At 31.6% G+C, this 20,054-nt stretch overlaps 1 protein-coding gene across 1 annotated transcript; it reads left to right on the top strand.

The window, feature by feature from the left end:
• The first annotated feature begins 6,906 nt into the window (after window positions 1-6,906).
• On the top strand, window positions 6,907-18,949 carry LOC142220436 (odorant receptor 85b-like). Its single transcript, XM_075289577.1, has 4 exons — window positions 6,907-7,773; window positions 7,834-8,035; window positions 18,626-18,781; window positions 18,841-18,949. Exons 1-4 carry the CDS (start codon window positions 6,917-6,919, stop codon window positions 18,898-18,900), a joined length of 1,275 nt encoding a protein of 424 aa, XP_075145692.1. The 5' UTR covers window positions 6,907-6,916; the 3' UTR covers window positions 18,901-18,949.
• Window positions 18,950-20,054: the final 1,105 nt, after the last annotated feature.

Below are 20,054 nucleotides of genomic sequence, written 5' to 3'. Positions count from 1 at the left end.
ACCATATACCAACACCATATACCAAATTTCAGCCGGATCGGATGAAATTTGCTTCTCTTTTAGGCTTCGCAAGCCAAATCTGGGGATCGGTTTATATGGGGGCTATATATAATTATGGACCGATGTGGACCAATTTTTGCATGGTTGTTAGAGACCATATACCAACATCATGTACCGCATTTCAGCCGAATCGGATGAAATTTGCTTCTCTTTTAGGCTCCGCAAGCCAAATCTGGGGATCGGTTTATATGGGGGCTATATATAATTATGGACCGATGTGGACCAATTTTTGCATGGTTGTTAGAGACCATATACCAACACCATGTACCAAATTTCAGCCGGATCGGATGAAATATGCTTCTGTTAAAGGCTCCACAAGCCAAATTTGAGGGTCCCTTTATATGGGGGCTATACGTAAAAGTGAACCGATATGACCCATTTTCAATACCATCCGACCTACATCGATAACAACTACTTGTGCCAAGTTTCAAGTCGATAGCTTGTTTCGTTCGGAAGTTAGCGTGATTTCAACAGACGGACGGACGGACATGCTTAGATCGACTCATAATTTCACCACGACCCAGAATATTTATACTTTATGGGGTCTTAGAGTAATATTTCGATGTGTTACAAACGGAATGACAAAGTTAATATACCCCCATCCTATGATGGAGGGTATAAAAACAACATTGGAAGTTGTCCCTAATTCACAACTTTAAAAGCACTTCCAAAAAATGTCCTTCCAAAGATGCTCCTTATTCTAACCCGCTTTTTATACCCTCCACCATAGGATGGGGGGTATATTAACTTTGTCATTCCGTTTGTACCACATCGAAATATTGCTCTAAGACCCCATAAAGTATATATATTCTGGGTCGTGGTGAAATTCTGAGTCGATCTGAGCATGTCCCTCCGTCCGTCTGCTAAAATCACGCTAACTTCCGAACGAAACAAGCTATCGACTTGAAACTTGGCACAAGTAGTTGTTATTGATGTAGGTCGAATGGTATTGCAAATGGACCATATCGGTCCACTTTTACGTATAGCCCCCATATAAACGGACCCCCAAATTTGGCTTGCGAGGCCTCTACGAGAAGCAAATTTCATCCGATCCGGATGAAATTTGGTACATGGTGTTAGTATATGGTCTCTAACAACCATGCAAAAATTGGTCCAAATCGGTCCATAATTATATATAGCCCCCATATAAACCGATACCCCGATTTGGCTTGCAGAGCCTCTAAGAGAAACAAATTTCATCCGATCCGGCTTAAATTTGGTACATGATGTTAATATATGGTCTCTAATGGCCATGCAAAAATTGGTCCATATCGGTCCATAATTATATATAGCCCCCATATAAACCGATCACCAGATTTGACCTCCGGAGCCTCTTGGAAGACCAATATTCACCTGATTCAGTCGAAATTTGGTACGTGATGTTAATATATGGCCTCAAACACACGATATCGATATCGGTCCATAATTATATATAGCCCCCATATAAACCGATTACCAGATTTGACCTCCGGAGCACCTTGGAAGAGCAAAATTCTTCCCATTCGGTTAAAATTTGGTACGTGATGTTAGTATATGGTATCCAACAACCATTCAGGAAATGGTTCCTATCAGTCCATAATTATATATAGCTCCCATATAAACCGATCGCCAGATTTGACCTCCGGTGCCTTTTGGAGAAGCAAAATTCATCCGATCTGGTTGAAATTTGGTACGTGGTGATAGTATATGATATTTAACAACCATGCCAAAAGTGGTCCATATCAGTCCATAATCATTTATAGCCCTCATATAAACAGATCCCGATATTTGGTTTTAGAGCCTCTTGGAGGAGCAAATTTCATCCGAGTGTGTTGAAATTTGTGTATGACAGTCTTTCGTAGAAGTTTCTACGCAATCCATGGCGGAGGGTACATAAGATTCGGCCTGGCCGAACTTACGGCCGTATATGCTTGTTTAATTTCATTTTTAATTTTAATTAATTTTTTTTTTTTTTTGTTTCAAAATAGGTTAACAATAGAGTAAGAATTGAAAAAAATGGTACAAATTGTTAAAACTTTGTCGAAAAAATGCAAAATCCATCCTAGAAAATTTTGCGAATTTTTGAAAATATAATATTACAATATAACATTACAATGAAAATATTACAAACAATATTACAAGTATATACGGCCGTAAGTTCGGCCAGGCCGAATCTTATGTACCCTCCACCATGAATTGCATAGAAACTTGTACTAAAGACTGTCATACACAATCGAATTAATTGTGTTGCGGTAACACTTGCCGATGGCAAGGTATCTTAAAACTTCTTAACACCGTTTCTCAATTGTAAGTTAGTCCATACGGGGTATATATTACACAAAAAAACGCCGATTAAATACGTATATAATTAAGTTTGACAAAATTTCCTATAGAAATAAAATTTTGACAAAATTTTCTATAGAAATAAAATCTTGAAATAATGTTGTATTGTAATAAAATGTTGACAAAATTTTTATAGAATTAAAATTTTGACAAAGTTTTCTATAGAAATAAAATCTTGAAAATTTTTCTATGGAAATAAAATTGTGACAAAATTTTCTATCGAAATAAAATTTTAACAAAATTTTCTATAGAAATAAAATGTTGACAAAATTTTCTATTGAAATAAAATTTTGATAAAATTTTCTATTGAAATAAAATTTTGATAAAATTTTCTATCGAAATAAAATGTTGATAAAATTTTGTATAGAAATAAACTTTTGACAAAATTTCCTATAGAAATAAAATTTTGACAAAATTTTCTATAGAAATAAAATCTTGAAAAAATGTTGTATTGTAATAAAATTTTGACAAAATTTTTATAGAATTAAAATTTTGACAAAATTTTCTATAGAAATACAATTTTTACAACATTTTAGGAATAACATTTTGACAAAATTTTCTATAGAAATAAAATTTTGACAACATTTTATATAGAAACAAAATTTTGACAAAATTTTCCCTAGGAATAAAATTTTGACAAAATTTCCTATAGAAATAAAACTTTGACAACATTTTGTATAGAAACAAAATTTTGACCATATACTAACACCATGTACCAAATTTGAGCCGGATCGAATGAAATTTGCTTCTCTTAGAGGGTCTGCAAGCCAAATTTGTGGGTCCGTTTATATAGGGGCTATACGTAAAAGTGTACCGATATGGCCCATTTGCAATACCGTCCGACCTACATCAATAAAAACTACTTGTGTCAAGTTTCAAGTCGATAGCTTGTTTCGTTGAGAAGTTAGCGTGATTTCAACAGACGGACGGACGAACATGCTTAGATCGACTCAGAATTTCACCACGACCCAGAATATATATACTTTATGGGGTCTTAGAGCAATATTTCAAACGGAATGACAAATTTAATATACCCCCATCATATGGTGGAAGGTATAAAAATCATAAAAACTTATAAATAATGAGTAGTCTCCTGACTCGCGAAATAAAACATATTTTAATATCAATGGGATCCAAGAACATTAACAAACACAAAAAAAAAAACAAAAATAATATAAAACAAGTATATACAGCAGTAAGTTCGGCCGGGCCACCACCATGAACCAAATATTAGGGTTTCCTTTGAAATTTCAGGAGGGCTTGAGGACACTTCCGGAAGATAAATTTAAAGATTTCACCTATGAGGACTATATCAGGTTCTGGATTTATAAGAACCATTTTTGTTTGAGTTTTAGAGGAATTATTAACATCTCTTGTAAGTGTGCAAGAAAATTATAAAATAACGTCTTGATTTGAAATTTTAAATCTGTAGATTTTCACCGGGAAGTAAAATTTGGAAATTTTACATTGAGTTTTAAGCACTTTTCATGATCAGTTGGCCTTCTACACCCTCAAGAAGTGAAGTCGGTCTATATGGAGGCATTACCAAATGGACCGATAAAAACTTAATTCGATACACGTCTTTCTGAGTCTCAAATACCAGAATATTTAGAATTTTAGGCAAATCAGATAAAAACTACGGTTTCTAGAAACCCAAGGAGTTAAATCTGGAAATCGTTCTTATGGGAGCTATACTAAAATATGGACCGATACTCAACGTTTTCGGCACACCTCTTTATGGCCCGAAAATACCTCTAGATTTCCAATTTCAGGCAAATTGGATAAAAACATTGGATTCTAGAAGCCCAAGAAGTAAAATCGAGAAATCGGTCTATATGGGGGCTATACCAAAATATGGACCGATACTCATCATTTTCGGCACACCTATTTATGGTCCTAAAATACATCTAGATTTCCAATTTCAGGCAAAGCCTGAAGACCCCAAATCGGGAGGTCGGTTTATACGGGCACCATACCAAAACATGGACCGATGCTCACCATTTTTGGCACACCTCTTTACGGTTCTAAAGTACCTTTTGATTTTCAAATTCAGATAAATTGGATAAAAACTGCGGTTTCTATAAGCCCAAGAAGTAAAATCGGGAGATCGGTCTATATGGGGGCTATACCAAAACATGGACCGATACTCACCATTTTTGGCACACCTCTTTATGGTCATAAAATACCTCTAGATTTCAAATTTCAGGCAAATTGGATAAAAACTGAGGTTTCTATAAGCCCAAGAAGTAAAATCGGGAGATCGGTCTATATGGGGGCTATACCAAAACATGGACCGATACTCACCATTTTTGGCACACCTCTTTATGGTCATAAAATACTTCTACATTTCAAATTTCAGGCAAATTGGATAAAAACTGCACTTTCTATAAGCCCAAGAAGTAAAATCGGGAGATCTGTCTATATGGGGGCTATACCAAAATATGGATCGATACTCACAATTTTTGGCACACGTATTTGTGGTCCTACAATACCTCTAGATTTCCAATTTCAGGCAAATTGGATAAAAACTACGATTTCTATAAGCCCAAGACCCCAAATCGGGAGGTCAGTTTATATGGGGACTATATCAAAACCTGGACCGATATAGCCCATCTTCGAACTTGACCTGCCTGCAGACAAAAGACGAGTTTGTGCAAAATTTCAGCACGATTGCTTCATTATTGAAGACTGTAGCGTGATTACAACAGACAGACAAAGACATGACAAACTTATTATACCCCCGTCACCATTCTATATATATATATATATATATATATATATATATATATATATATATATATATATATATATATATATATATATATATATATATATATATATATATATATATATATATATAAGATTATTGATATAAGATTGCTGGTTCAATTTTTTGTATAAGATTGTTGTTTATTTTTATTAATTTATATTTAATATTTTTATATAATATTGTAATGTCCGTTAGAGTACTACATTGGAATTCGTTAAATTGAATTCCTTAACTAAATCGAAATAAAATAAATAAATAAAAAATATTTATTTTGCAAAATATCACAACATTTTTCAATTCACATCCAAAACTCTGAATTCGAATGTTAAATTCATCGCTTGTGCACTGCACTACTTCACTACTTTTTGGGCGACGCTTTTTCTGCTGGGCATTTAATTTGCATCTATTCCAGGTAAGCTCGGAAACGTCTAATCAGATTTACTTTAAATTTTCGGAGAAAGTAGAGCGTGAAAATAGTGTACCTCATTTTTTGATATCTGTTTTGACGAAGGGAAGGTCCCTCCCTTCGTCAACTATTTCAAAATTGGACCAACGTTCTCCTATTTGGGTGACAGATTAGAGGTGATGTCTAGACAAAGATCCACCCTTCGTCAACTATTTCAAAATTGGACCAACGTTCTCCTATTTGGGTGACAGGTTAGAGGTGATGTCTAGACAAAGATCCGCTATTTTATTTTTCGATATTTGGTCGGGTAGTAGGGATCTCCCGTTTGCCCGACTTTTTAATACCCACCACAATAGAATGGTGATGGGGGTATAATAAGTTTGTCATTCCGTTTGTAACACATCGAAATATCGATTTCCGACTATACAAAGTATAGTAGAAATTCCAAGACGATATAGCCATGCCCGTCTGTCTGTCTGTCTGTTGTAATCACGTTACAACTTTCAATAATGGTGCTATCGTCCTGCAATGTGGTACAGATTCGTTTTTTGTTTGCAGGCAGGTCAAGTTCGAAGATGGGTAGATATCGGTCCAGGTTTTGATATAACCCCCATTTAAATCAACCTCCCGATTTGGGGTCTTGGGCTTCTAGAAACCGTATTTTCAATCCGATTTTCTTGAAATTGGAAATCTAGAGGTATTTTACCACCGCAAATAGGTGTGCCGAAAATGTGTGTGTATCGGCTCATGTTTTGGTATAGCCCCCATATAGACCGATCTCCCACTTTTACTTCTTGGGCTTCTAGTAAGTAGTTTTTATTCGATTTGGCTAAAATTGGAAATCTAGAGGTATTTTAGGATTACAAATAGTTGTGTCGAAAATGGTGTGTATCAATCGATGTTTTGGTAAAAATACCACCAAAATATTTTGGTGGTATTTTTTTATCTGTGAGAGCTACCGAAATTCACATATTTTTGTCCTCGACTTTTATTTTCCAAGTAGTTCGAGAACTACCATATTTTTTCCAAACTGTGGTAGGTTTATGTTCATTATTCCGTTTGCTGTGTCTAACACTAACCTCTAACAGATGTTTATTCCCAAAAAAGAAACTAAAAGCCTTCAGGGTTCTTGTATAGGCTTTAGGAATATCAACGTAATTATAATTTTTATTGCACAAAATGTATTAATGCTAATGGTTATAGTAAATATTCAATTACCAATATAATAAAAATAAAAACCATGTATTGTATAAATATGAATAAATTTTAATAAAATCCAAACAAAAGCATTTCGTTGTCCAGCTAAACTAGTTCAGAATAAAAAAACATTATTTTTGGAAATTTTTTTTCATTACAAAATGTCCAAATCAATAACGAAGCCGGCGAAATTTGATGATTTTCTTAAATTATCAAATATTTTCTATACCAGTGTTGGAGTACAACCATATGAGAAACCTGGATTTATACAAACCCCTTCACTTCTCGCCTCGTTCGTATTCTATTTTGGAGTTATCAACATGAACTGTATGCTTGTATGTGAATGCATCTATGTCTTGGGAGCTTTTATCACTGGCGAAAATATTCTACAGGCCATAATGACCATGTCCTACATAGGTTTCGTTATTGTGGGCGATTTCAAAATGTTATATGTGTGGAGTCAGAAGTCTGCTCTGACAAAATTCGTCCAACGTTTGATGAAAATGTTCCCCATGGATATTGAACTTCAACGGGAATATCGTTTGCCATATTATTTGAGTCAATGTACCACTGTGACCGTGGGCTTCTCTCTACTCTATATGATTCTGATATGGCCCTATAACCTCTTTGCCATTATTCAATATTTTGTCTATGATAAATGGCTGAAAATTCGTGAAGTTGAACAAGAGTTACCCTATACCATGTTCTATGTGTGGGATTGGCGTGATAATTGGTCCTATTATTTAATGTATTTTCTTCAAGATTTAGCTGGCTATACCTCAGCTGCTGGACAAATTAGTAGTGATTTGATGTTGTGTGCCTTTGCCACACAATTGATAATGCATTTCGATTATGTCTCGAAATCGATGACTGACTATGTAGTGAAATTGGGTTCGGAAAGTGGCGATCAAAGGACTAAGAGAAATTTAAATGCTAATGCCTTGCTGGAAGCTAAGGCTCGTGCTGATGATATGGCTTTTCTACGAGGCATGATTCATTATCATGAAAATTTGCTGGAGTATGTTATTTTGTAATAAAAATTTTCGTAATATTGAAAATTTCTTTCTTTCGTATCTAGCTTATCTGCCGAACTAAATAATATTTTTGGTGTTCCTCTTTTGCTGAATTTTGCCTCCTCATGCTTTGTCATTTGTTTTGTGGGCTTTCAGATGACCATCGGTGCTGCCCCTGACACTTTGATTAAATTGTTCCTATTCCTGATCTCATCCATTGCTCAGGTCTATTTGATATGTCACTATGGACAGCTGTTAATTGATGCGGTAAGAATAAATTTTTTTTTTTTCATTTAAGGTTTGGCTAAAACCCAAACAAGTAAGAAAAATCTATAGACGGGTGGGGATCGGAACCACGGTTGCCGTTTAAGGCAGAAATAATCTACCAAACTTTGAAAAAAAATTTATGAAAAAAACTATCAAACAAAAAACCTTATTTCGCAAAATTCTATACGAAAATTCCTCAAAATCTTTCAACTACAAAAATTTTTTTATAAAAAAATTTGAATTCAAAAAATACATTTTTTGTCAAAATTTTATTTTTATTGAAAATTTTGTTAAAATTTTATTTCTATAGAAAGTTTTCTGAAAATGATATTTCTACAGAAAATTTTCTCAAAAATATACATAAGAAATATTTATAGAAAATCTTGTCAAAATTTTAGTTATATTGAAAATTTTATCAACATTTTTTCTATAGAAAATATTGTAAAAAAATTCATTCTATAGAAAAGAAAGGACATTTTGTCAAAATTTTAAGTCTACATAAAATTTTGCCAAAATGTCTATAAAAATAGAAAATTTTGCCAAAATTTTATTTCTATAGAAAATTTTGTCAAAATTTAATTTCTATAGGAAATGTTGTCAAAATTTTATTTCTATAGATAATCTTCCCAAAATATTATTTCTATAAAAAATTTTGTCAAAATGTTATTTCTTTAGAAAATTTTATCAAAATTTTATTTCTATACAACATTTTGTCAAAATTTTATTTATATTGAAAATTTTATCAAAATTCTATTTCTATTGAAAATTTTATCAAAATTTTATTTCAATAGAAATTTTTGTCAACATTTTATTTCTAATGAAAATTTTCTCAAAATTTTAGTTATATTGAAAATTTTATTTCTATAGAAAATATTGTAAAAGATTTTGTTCTATAGAAAATTTTGTCAAAATTTTATTTCTATAGAAAAATTTGTCAAAATTTTATTTTTATAGACAATTTTGCCAAATTGTATTACATTATATAGAACATTTTTTTCAAAATTTTATTTCTATAGAAAATTTTCTCAAAATTGTATTTCTATAGAAAATGTTCTAAAAATTTTCTGTCTATATAAAATTTTATTTCTATAGAAAATTTTGTCCACATTTTATTTCTTTAAAAAATTTTGTCAAAATTTTATTTTTATAGAAAATTTTGTCAAACGTTTATTTCTACAAAAAAAAATTTTCAAAATATTATTTATATAGAAAATTTGTGAAAATGTTATTTCTATAAAAAAGTTTCTCAAAATTTTGTTTCTATAGAAAATTTTGCCAAATTTTCTTTCTAAAGAAAATCGAAAATTTTGTCAAAATGTTATTTCTTTAGAAAATTTTGTCATATTTTTCTTTCTATAGAAATTTTTGTCAAAATTTTATTACTATAAAAAATTGTGTCAAAATTTTATTTCTATAGAAAATTTTGTCAAAATTTTATTTCTATAGACAATTTATTAAAATTTTATTTCTAGAGAACATTTTCTAAAAATATTATTTCTATAGAAAATTTTCTCACAATTTTATTTCTATAGAAAATTTTCTCAAAATTTTATTTCTATAAAAAAATTTTCTCAAAATCTCAAAATTTCAAATTTCTCAAAATTTTATTTTTTTAAAAAATTTTGTCAAATTTTATTTTTATGGAAAATTTTATCAAAATTTGATTTCTACAAAACATTTTTTCAAATTTTTATTTTATAGATAATTTTGTCAAAATTTTATTTCTATAGAAAATTTTTTAAAAAATTTATTTCTACATTAAATTTGTCAACATTTTACTTCTATAGAAAATTTTTTCAAAATTTTTGCCAAAATTTTATTTCTATAGTAAATGTTGTCAAAATTTCATTTCTATAGTAAATTTTGTCAAAATTTTATTTCTATAGAAAATTTTTTCAAAATTTTATTTCTATAAAAAATTTTGTTAAAATTTTATTTCTGTAGAAAATTTTTTCAAAATATTTCTAGAGAACAGTTTGTCAAAATGTTATTTCTATAGAAAATATTGTCAAAATTTTATTTTCATAAGAAGTTTTTTTTTTTTTTTTTTTAATTTTATTTATGTAGAAAATTTCCTCAGCATTGTATTCTATAGAAAATTTGCTCAAAATTTTATTTCTATAGACAATTTATTAAAATTTTATTTCTAGAGAACATTTTCTAAAAATATTATTTCTAGAGAAAATTTTCTCACAATTTTATTTCTATAATAAAATTTTCTCAAAATCTTGTTTCTATAGATAATTTTCTAAAAATTTTATTTCTATTGAAAATTTTGTCAACATTTTATTTCTATAGAAAATTTTGTCATAATTTTATTTCTATAACACATTTATTAAGTTATAATAATTAACACATATTCAAAAAAAAATATTAAATCATAACTATAACTAATGTAAATACATGAAATAAATTTCATTCTCAAAAAGAAAATTTTTAAGGGCGGTTTGTTTTCAAACAAACATGAACGTTAATGAAAACATAATTATGGCCTTTGACAAGACCTGATTTTTCAATACCCCTAATTATCATATAAACCAAAAATAAGAACAGAATTATAAAACCATAAGAAAATAACAATTTCAATGTTAACATAAAGCTTCTTGTGTTTGTGGAGAAATAAGAAATAAGAAAATTATAATAAAATTGATAGTACCCACGGAAAGCCTCTACAGTTTGACATTAAAAGTGAAAGTAGCCTCAACTCCTCGACAATGGGTCATCTAGTTAAATTCGATGATTTCTTTAAAATGGCCAATTTCTTTTATACCACCATAGGTATTCAGCCCTATGACGATGAGAGTAAACCAAAAAATCATCATAAAACCTTGACATCCACCTTCATCTTCTACTTGGGCATTGTGAATATGAACTACATTCTATTCTTCGAATTAGTCTATGTAGTGAGAGCATTTTCCATTGGGGAAAATATTCTAGAGGCCATTATGTGTCTATCCTATATTGGATTTGTTGTTGTGGGTGATTGTAAAATGTTTTTTGTTTGGCAACAAAAGGATACCCTGAGCAATTTTGTCAAGACTTTAGTGGAAATCTTTCCAAAGGATTCACAATTACAGATGGACTATAAACTCCCACGATATTTGAAGCAGTGTACAATTGTTACGGTGGGCTTTGCCCTACTCTATATGGTATTGATTTGGACCTATAACCTATATGCTGTGGTACAATATCTTCTCTATGAGAAATGGTTACAGACTCGCTTGGTGGGTCAAGAACTACCCTATTATATGTACACCTGGTGGAATTGGCATGATCATTGGTCTTATTATGTTTTGTATATTTTGGAAACATTTGCCGGTTATACCTCGGCTACAGGGCAAATTGCCAGTGATTTGATGTTATGTGCCTTTTGCACCCAATTGGTAATGCATTTCGATTATCTGTGTCAGGAGTTGAGCAATTATCGTGTTAAACTGGGCCCTAATTTGGAATGTAGAGAGAAGGCAATAAATCAGGATATGGAATTTCTAAGGAAGCTCATCAAATATCACGAATGTTTGCTGGTGTAAGTTAAATACAAGTCATACAGCAGTAATCGATTTATATATGAGCTTAATTTTCCCCCATTCTATTTTAGACTTTGTAATCAATTAAATGGAATTTTTAGTCTCCCTTTGCTATTGAATTTTTCTGCTTCATCATTTGTTATATGCTTTGTTGGCTTCCAGATGACCATAGGAGCCTCTCCTGATACTTTGATTAAATTGTTTCTATTTCTTTTCTCTTCGGCTGCCCAAGTCTATTTAATTTGTCATTATAGTCAGTTGTTATATGATGCGGTAAGTTGAGGACATATTTTGTAAGTTTTTTTTTCCCTAGGCAGGTCTATGACAAATTGAGAAAAAAAGTCTCACTTACTTTTAAAAAGAGGCCGTAAAAGTGTCACCTTTTGCCATAAATGTAAATTAGTCATGACATCAACTTCTATAAATTTTTATTTATTATTAGGAAATTATATTTTTCATATTAGATCTTAAAATTTGTAAAAAAAAAGTTGCATAAAAAGTGTCATAAAAAATGACTCATTTATTTTTAGAAATTAGTAATTCACTCAACTTCTACAATTTTTTATTTATTATTAGGAAATTATATTTTTCGTATTAGATCTTAAAATTTCTAAAAAAAGTTGCATAAAAAGTGTCATAAAAAATCACCATTTACTTTTGAAATGAGGCGGTAACAGTGTCACTTTTTGCCATAAAGAACAATTAGTAATTAAATCAGCTCCTATAATTTTTTTATTTAGTGTAATTCAATGTTTAAAATTAGATACAAAAATTTCTAAAACGTGGCACAAAAAGTGTCATAAAAATGGCTTTTCTATTTTCGAAAAAAGACAAAAAACGTGGCACAAAAAGTGTCATAAAAAATGACTTTCCTATTTTGGAAAAAAGACAAAAAAGTGTTACTCTTTCTCATAGAGAGAAATTAATAATTAATTAAACTTCTATATTTTTATACCCTCCACCATAGGATGGGGGGTATATTAACTTTGTCATTCCGTTTGTAACACATCGAAATATTGCTCTAAGACCCCATAAAGTATATATATTCTGGGTCGTGGTGAAATTCTGAGTCGATCTGAGCATGTTCGTCCGTCCGTCCGTCTGTTGAAATCACGCTAACTTCCGAACGAAACAAGCTATCGACTTGAAACTTGGCACAAGTAGCTGTTATTGATGTAGGTCGGATGGTATTGCAAATGGGCCATATCGGTCCACTTTTACGTATAGCCCCCATATAAACCGATTCCCCGATTTGGCTTGCAGAGCCTTTACGAGAAACAATTTTCATCCGATCCGGCAGAAATTTGGTACATTGTGTTAGTATATGGTCTCTAACAACAACGCAAAAATTGGTCCACATCGGTCAATAAATATATATAGCCCCCATATAAACCGATCCCCCGATTTGGCTTGCGGAGCCTCTAAGAGAAGCAAATTTCATCTGATCCGTCTGAAATTTGGTACATAGTTCTAGTATGTGGTCTTTAAAAACTAGGCGAAAATTAGTCTACATCGGTCAATAATTATATATAGCCCCCATATAAACAGATCCCCAGATTTGGCTTGCGGAGCCTCTAAGAGAAGAAAATTTCATCCGATCCGGCTGAAATTTGGTACATGATGTTAGTATATGGTCTCTAACAACCATGCAAAAATTGGTCCACATAGGTCCATAATTATATATAGCCCCCATATAAACCGATCCCCCGATTTGGCTTTCGAGACCTCTAAAAGAAGTAAGTTTCATCCGATCCGGCTGAAATTTGGTACATGGTGTTAATATATGGTCTCTAACAACCATGCAAAAATTGGTCCACATCGGTCCATAATTATATATCGCCCCCATATAAACCGATTCCCCGATTTGGCTTGCGAGGCCTCTAAGAGAAGCAAGTTTCATCCGATCCGGCTGAAATTTGGTACATGGTGTTAGTATATGGTCTCTAACAACCATGCAAAAATTGGTTTGCATCGGTCCATAATTATATATAGCCCCCATATAAACCGATCCCCCGATTTCGCTTGCGGAAGTAAATTTCATCCGATCCGACTGAAATTTGGTACATGGTGTTAGTATATGGTCTCTAATAACCATGCAAAAATTGGTCCACATCGGTCCATAATTATATATAGCCCCATATAAACCGATCCCCCGATTTGGCTTGCGGAGCCTCTAAGAGAAGAAAATTTCATCCGATCCGGTTGAAATTTGGAACGTGGTGTTAGTATATGGCCGCTAATAACCATGCCAAAATTGGTCCATATCGGTCTATAGTTATATATAGCCGATCCCCAATTACACAAAAATTGGTTCATGTCGGTTTATAATCATGGTTGTTACTCGAGCCAAATATAATCTACCAAAATTTTATTTCTATAGAAAATTTTGTCAAAATTTTATTTATATAGAAAATTTTGTCAAAAGTTTAATTATATAGAAAATTTTGTCAAAATTTTATTTTTATAGAAAATGTTGTCAAAATTTTATTTCTATAAAAAATGTTGTCAAAATTTTATTGCTATAGAAAATTTTGTCAAAATTATTTTCTATAAAATTTTTTTTCAAAATTTTATTGCTATAGAAAATTTTGTCAAAATTGTATTTCTATAGAAAATGTTGTCCAAATTTTACTTCTATAGAAAATGTTGTCAAAATTTTATTTTGCCTACATTTTATTTCTATTGAAATTTTTGTCAAAATTTTATTTCTATAAAAAATTTTGTCAAACTTAATTATATACGTATTTAATCGGCATTTTTTTAGTTTAATATATACCACGTATGGACAACCTTGCAATTTAGAAGACGGTGTTAGCAAGGTATATATTTAAAATGTTGGTACAGTCGAAGCTCTGTTTAACGAATATCCCATTTAGCGAAAATCCAATTTAACGAACGTCAAAATTCTTAACATTGAGTATTCTAAATAACGAACAATTGAAGAAAATTTACGTTCGATTTAACGAAAAGGCTTTTAATCTTAAGAAAATAAACAACAAAAAATCAGCACTATTTGACGATTGTGAGAATGGCTTAAGTCCTTAGGAAATGTCCACAAAGTACGGCATTCCCAAGATATTTAGATTCCATTAAAATGTTTGAAAACACATATTTAATGGCCGGGTAACTGGTAAAGTTAGGTTAGATAGAGTGGCTTAGCTTCGCTACGGGAAATGGATCTACAACAGAGCCGGCACAGGACTACTCCCTGGTGTGAATAGACCAGTCCCAGTTCTGGCCGAAACGTATGGAAGGGATCGGTCACTTCAACACGGGTTTGTCATTGACGGGGATAAATTTACACTGCATGCCACGGATTGGACTCATTCCAAACTACATTACCTGGGAGAACTTAGTAGGACTAGACAGGTCCTCATGAACCAATCTGGGACAAACCCTTAGGTACCGGTATTATTTTGATCATCCAAATTGCATCAGAAAGAAAAACTTTTGGACTATGTTGGCCCATAGGTAAATGTCTAGATCAAATAACATTTTAAAATAAAGAGAGTATAGAAATCAATAAAATATATGAAAATTTAAAAATTACGACAAACTCGAGCACTGGTACTGGTCCTGTGATAGGTTCGTTAGTGGCAATATTTCGTAGGATTGCCAGTTGAACAAGTGGTGAATTTTTCTCTTAATAATGAGTGCTACCCGATTCTATATTTAGCTCAATAACAAGGAACCTCCGTCTTATAGCTGAAGAGAAACTATAAAATACACAGGAATGTCAACATCATTAGTGAGAGGGATAAACTACCGCTGAAAAACTTTTTTGGTGCTCGGTCGAAACGGCAATCTTGCGTTGAGAGTACATCTATGCCGACAGGAGCAGCAGAGTAATGGTGTATGTAGGGCGTTTTAGGAAGATGTTACTATGAACACTACCTATGCCTGGCCCATCTTGAAACCGGGGACTGGAAACAAATTAGGCAATTCGTCTAAGAAGTTAAGAGCACACAAATTATGACATGGGTGTATATAGGCCCCCATACGACAACGAATCTTGGATCCTCTTTTCAATCTAACCTAACCTAGATATATCAAGTTCATCAGGATTATTTTAAGTATTATTTTTTAAGTGTCTCTGTGCTTTAATTTTTTCAAATGATTATGAATTTTTACTCATCTGGTAAAAAACTGCGATTTTCAATAAAAGTTAACATTTAATATTCCCGTTCGATTTAACGAATTTTTCTGAATAACGAAAGAGCCTGACAATATATCGTTCGTTAAACCGAGCTTCGACTGTATTTTTACCATTTTTGTCGAAATCAGAAACATATATATGGGAGCTATATCTACATCTGAACCGATTTCAACCAAATTTGGCACGCATAGCTACAATGCTAATTCTACTCCCTGTGCAAAATTTTAACCAAATTGGGCCAGAACTCTGGCTGTTAGAACCATAATAGTCTATATCGGGCGAAAGATATATATGGGAGCTATATCTAAATCTGAACCGATTTCAATCAAATTTTGCACACTTAACTGCACCACTAATTGTACTCCCAATGCAAAATTTCAACCACATTCGGCCAAAAATCTGTCTTCTGGGGCCATATAAGTCCATATCGGGCGAAAGATATATATGGGAACTATATCTAAATCTGAACCGATTTCAATCAAATTTCGCACACTTGAATATACGACTAAGTGTTATGTTTGTACAAAATTTGAAGCAAATCGGTATAAAACTTTGGCTGCTGGGTCCATATTAGTGCATATCGGGCAAAAGATATATATGGGAGCTATATCTAATTCGGAACCGATTTCTTCTAAAATCAATAGAGTTCTATTCTGACCCAAATTAGGAACATGTGCCAAATTTGAAGGCGATTGGACTTAAATTGCGACCTAGACTTTGATCACAAAAATGTGTTTACAGACAGACGGACGGATGGACGGACAGACGGACATGGTTATATCGACTCAGGGACCCACCCTGAGCATTATTGCCAAACACACCATGTGTCTATCTCGTCTCCTTCTGGGTGTTACAAACATATGCACTAACTTATAATACCCTGTTCCACAGTGTGGCGCAGGGTATAATTAACATAGAAAAATTTCCATTATCTCCATTTCATCAAAAGTCTCTCCCACCGATTTTGCAAAAGTCATAGAGATTGCTGCATACGTTCAGGCGATATAATTTATTACAGTATCGTCCTAACGGGATTTGGCATCAAAATTCAAAAAACAAAATTGCGATTCGTAAAGAATTTAGAAAAATCGGAATACTCGTACACCCAAAAAAAAGTGACCCCACCGTGGAAGAAAATGTAGGTTTATTTTAGAAAATTTTAACTAAAATAGTTTTCTAATTGCAACATGTTACAAATAAGTTAATACTTTTTGTCAAATTGAAGAAAATTTTTTAAAAATAATTAATTTTTTTCTGTTGTTTAAGAAAATTTCATATGTTGGAAGAAAAAATTGGATTTAAAAATTGTTAAAATGTCTTTAGCGCTGTACGAAGTTCGAGACAGGTATAATTTTAGTAAAATTTACTCATTTCAGAGACTTATGAGCTCAATTTAAGCAAACTTTTGCCATTTTAGGAAAATATGAACTATTTTATTTTTTAGTAAAATTGTGCACTATATTTGTATACAATTTTTTTCTGATTTTTAGTTCACATCATTAAAGTTAGCAAAAAATTATTCAAATAACGAACATTTACTCATATTGTGCAAAATTTGACTAAACTCAACTAATCTTCATGAACTAAAATAAAGTTCAGTTGGCATTAGAGCTCCTTTTTTCTGGGTGTACATGGCGTAAAAGGCAGCACAAAAATGTAAAAAAAAAGTTCGGCATTTATTGGCATATGACACTCCAATATACATTTCTCCTATTGGCAAAATAAGAGCCCAGTGTCCTAAAGTTTGTTAAAAATTCCCAAAATATTTTTATCCATTATCTTCATTCCATCAAAAATTTGCCGTTGAAATTGACATCCCAGAGGAATCACACATTTTATAACATTCATAGAGACTGCTGCATACTTTTAGGCGATACCAATGACTGGAAAGGATACGGCATCAAAATTTAAAAAAAAAAAGTTATACAACAATTGTAAAAGGTTTCACAAAATCTAAGAAGGCGGCATAAAAGTATGAACTCATGAAAATAACAATATTGTAATAATGTTTATCTTCAATCACGAAATTAATTGATCCAACTAATTTTTACATGAATTGTCTTCAATCACAGAAATGATAGTATCAATAAAAAAATTAATTGAATGTCAATTAAAAAGTTAATTGGTCCAATTAAAAAAATAATTGATACTATTATTTTTTTTTTGATTGATTATTGTTTCAATTAAAAAGTTTGTTAAATCAATTAAATTTTTAATCGAATATTTTTTAATACCCAATTAAGACTTTAATTGGAAAAATTTTTCGTGTCACATAATTTTATAAAAAAAAACATACGAATTAATTAAATTTTTAATTTATTTGAATACGATTTTATATTAAATCAATCAATTCTTTATTTAAACAGTTTATGGAAGTTCTATATGGGCTTCTATACCCAATTTCCTTTGCATATTTTCAGGCATCGCAATTATCCATCTGATAACACTATGGTGTGTGTAAGAAAAAGTGCTTAAAATTTTAGTATTGGGCGTTCTACTTTATGTTAAGATACTGATTACATCCATAATTTTAAAAGGAACCCAAATTTACGAAAACTAAAACTCAAATTAATTAAAAATTGTAAACCATTGTAAAAAGGTGGCACAAAAATGTAAAAAATATGGCATTTCGTGGTATAAAAAAATAAGGGGGCAACAAAAGTGTCAACTCTAAAAAAAGTCACAAATTTGCGTGGAACAATGGTAATACTGGTTTGCAATTTACACAATTTCGGGAAATTTTATAACATTCAATAGAGATTTCTGCATACATTCAGGCGCCAACATTTGGTACAAAAAAATAAAGATCTTCTTCCTGGAAATTCTTACTTGCCAAACTATATAGAACTATTTAAATATGCTTTTAGAACCAATTTAAATATGCTTTTCATTATTAAAATTTTACAGAGTATCAATGTTGCTGATGCTGTTTACAATCAAAATTGGTCCAATGCTGATGTACGCTATCAAAAAATGTTAGTTCTAATGGCAGAACGAGCCCAAAAGCCGGCTCGATTGAAGGCAACCAATTTCGTTCTTATCTCACGAGGCACAATGACCGAAGTAAGTTAATTAAAATTTAAATAAATAAACACTTTCCGATTATTTCTTTTTATTTCCAGTTGATGCAACTTTCTTACAAATTTTTTGCCTTACTACGAACCATGTATGTTAAGAAATAGACAATGAATATTTGGAATATATCGTAGATATAAAATAACATAATGTCGAGAAAAGACCAATAATTAAATAAAATAATGTGAAAAGCTGAATTATAATTAGGTCGATTTTATTAAATCGTATATAACACTTGGATTGTTCAGTGACCATGTATATCGAATGTTTCTGAGACAATTTTGTATTGAAAAATTATTTCTGATGTTTCTGAAACATTTTTCTATAGAATATGTGCCTCTCATGTTTCAGACACAAGTGTCAGTAAAAAATATGTAAAGAAAATGTTCCTTTGATGTTTCAGACGCAATTTTCTATAGAAAATGGAGACACAAAATGTGTATCTGTATTTCAGATTCAGTTTTAAAAATGAGATGATGTTTCTGAGATGAAGTTTCTGTAGAAAATGTGTCTCTGATTTTTTTCGAACAATATTGCTATAGAAAATGTATTTCTGAAACAATGTGCTATAGAAAATATTTCTCTGACGTTTCAGACACATTGTTCTATAGAAAATGTGTGCTTGATGTTTCTGAGATAATATTCAAGAGAAAATGTATCTCTAATGTTTCTGAGACAATTTTCTATAGAAAATGTGTCCTTGATGTTTCTGATATAATTTTCTATAGAAAATTTGTCTCGGTAACTTCTTAGAGATTTTCTGAAGGAAATAGGTCTCTGATGTTTCTGAGACAATTTTCTATAGAAAGTGTATATTTGATGTTTCGGATACAGTTTCCTATAAAAAATGTGTATCTGTACAATTTTCTTAAGAAAATATAGAAAATATGTCTTTTATGTTTCTGAGACAATTTTCTGTAAAAATGTGTCTCAGATATTTCTTTAATTTTTATGCCCTCCACCACAGGATGGGGGTATAGTAACTTTGTCATTCCGTTTGTAATACATCGAAATATTGTTTTAAGACCCCATAAAGTATATATATTCTGGGTCGTGGTGAAATTCGGAGTCGATCTAAGCATGTCCGTGCGTCCGTCCATCTGTTAAAATCACGCTAACTTCCGAACGAAACCAGCTATCGACTTGAAACTTGGCACAAGTAGTTGTTATTGATGTAGGTCGGATGGAATTGGAAATGGGCCATATCGGACCACGTTTACGTAAAGCCCCCCATATAAACCGATTCCCAGATTTGACTTGC

The sequence above is a fragment of the Haematobia irritans genome, chromosome 1, assembly GCF_050003625.1.
Source record: "Haematobia irritans isolate KBUSLIRL chromosome 1, ASM5000362v1, whole genome shotgun sequence".
NCBI classification, from domain to species: domain Eukaryota; kingdom Metazoa; phylum Arthropoda; class Insecta; order Diptera; family Muscidae; genus Haematobia; species Haematobia irritans.
Note: the sequence above shows the minus strand (reverse complement) of the source record. Positions and strands in the feature narration are given on the sequence as shown.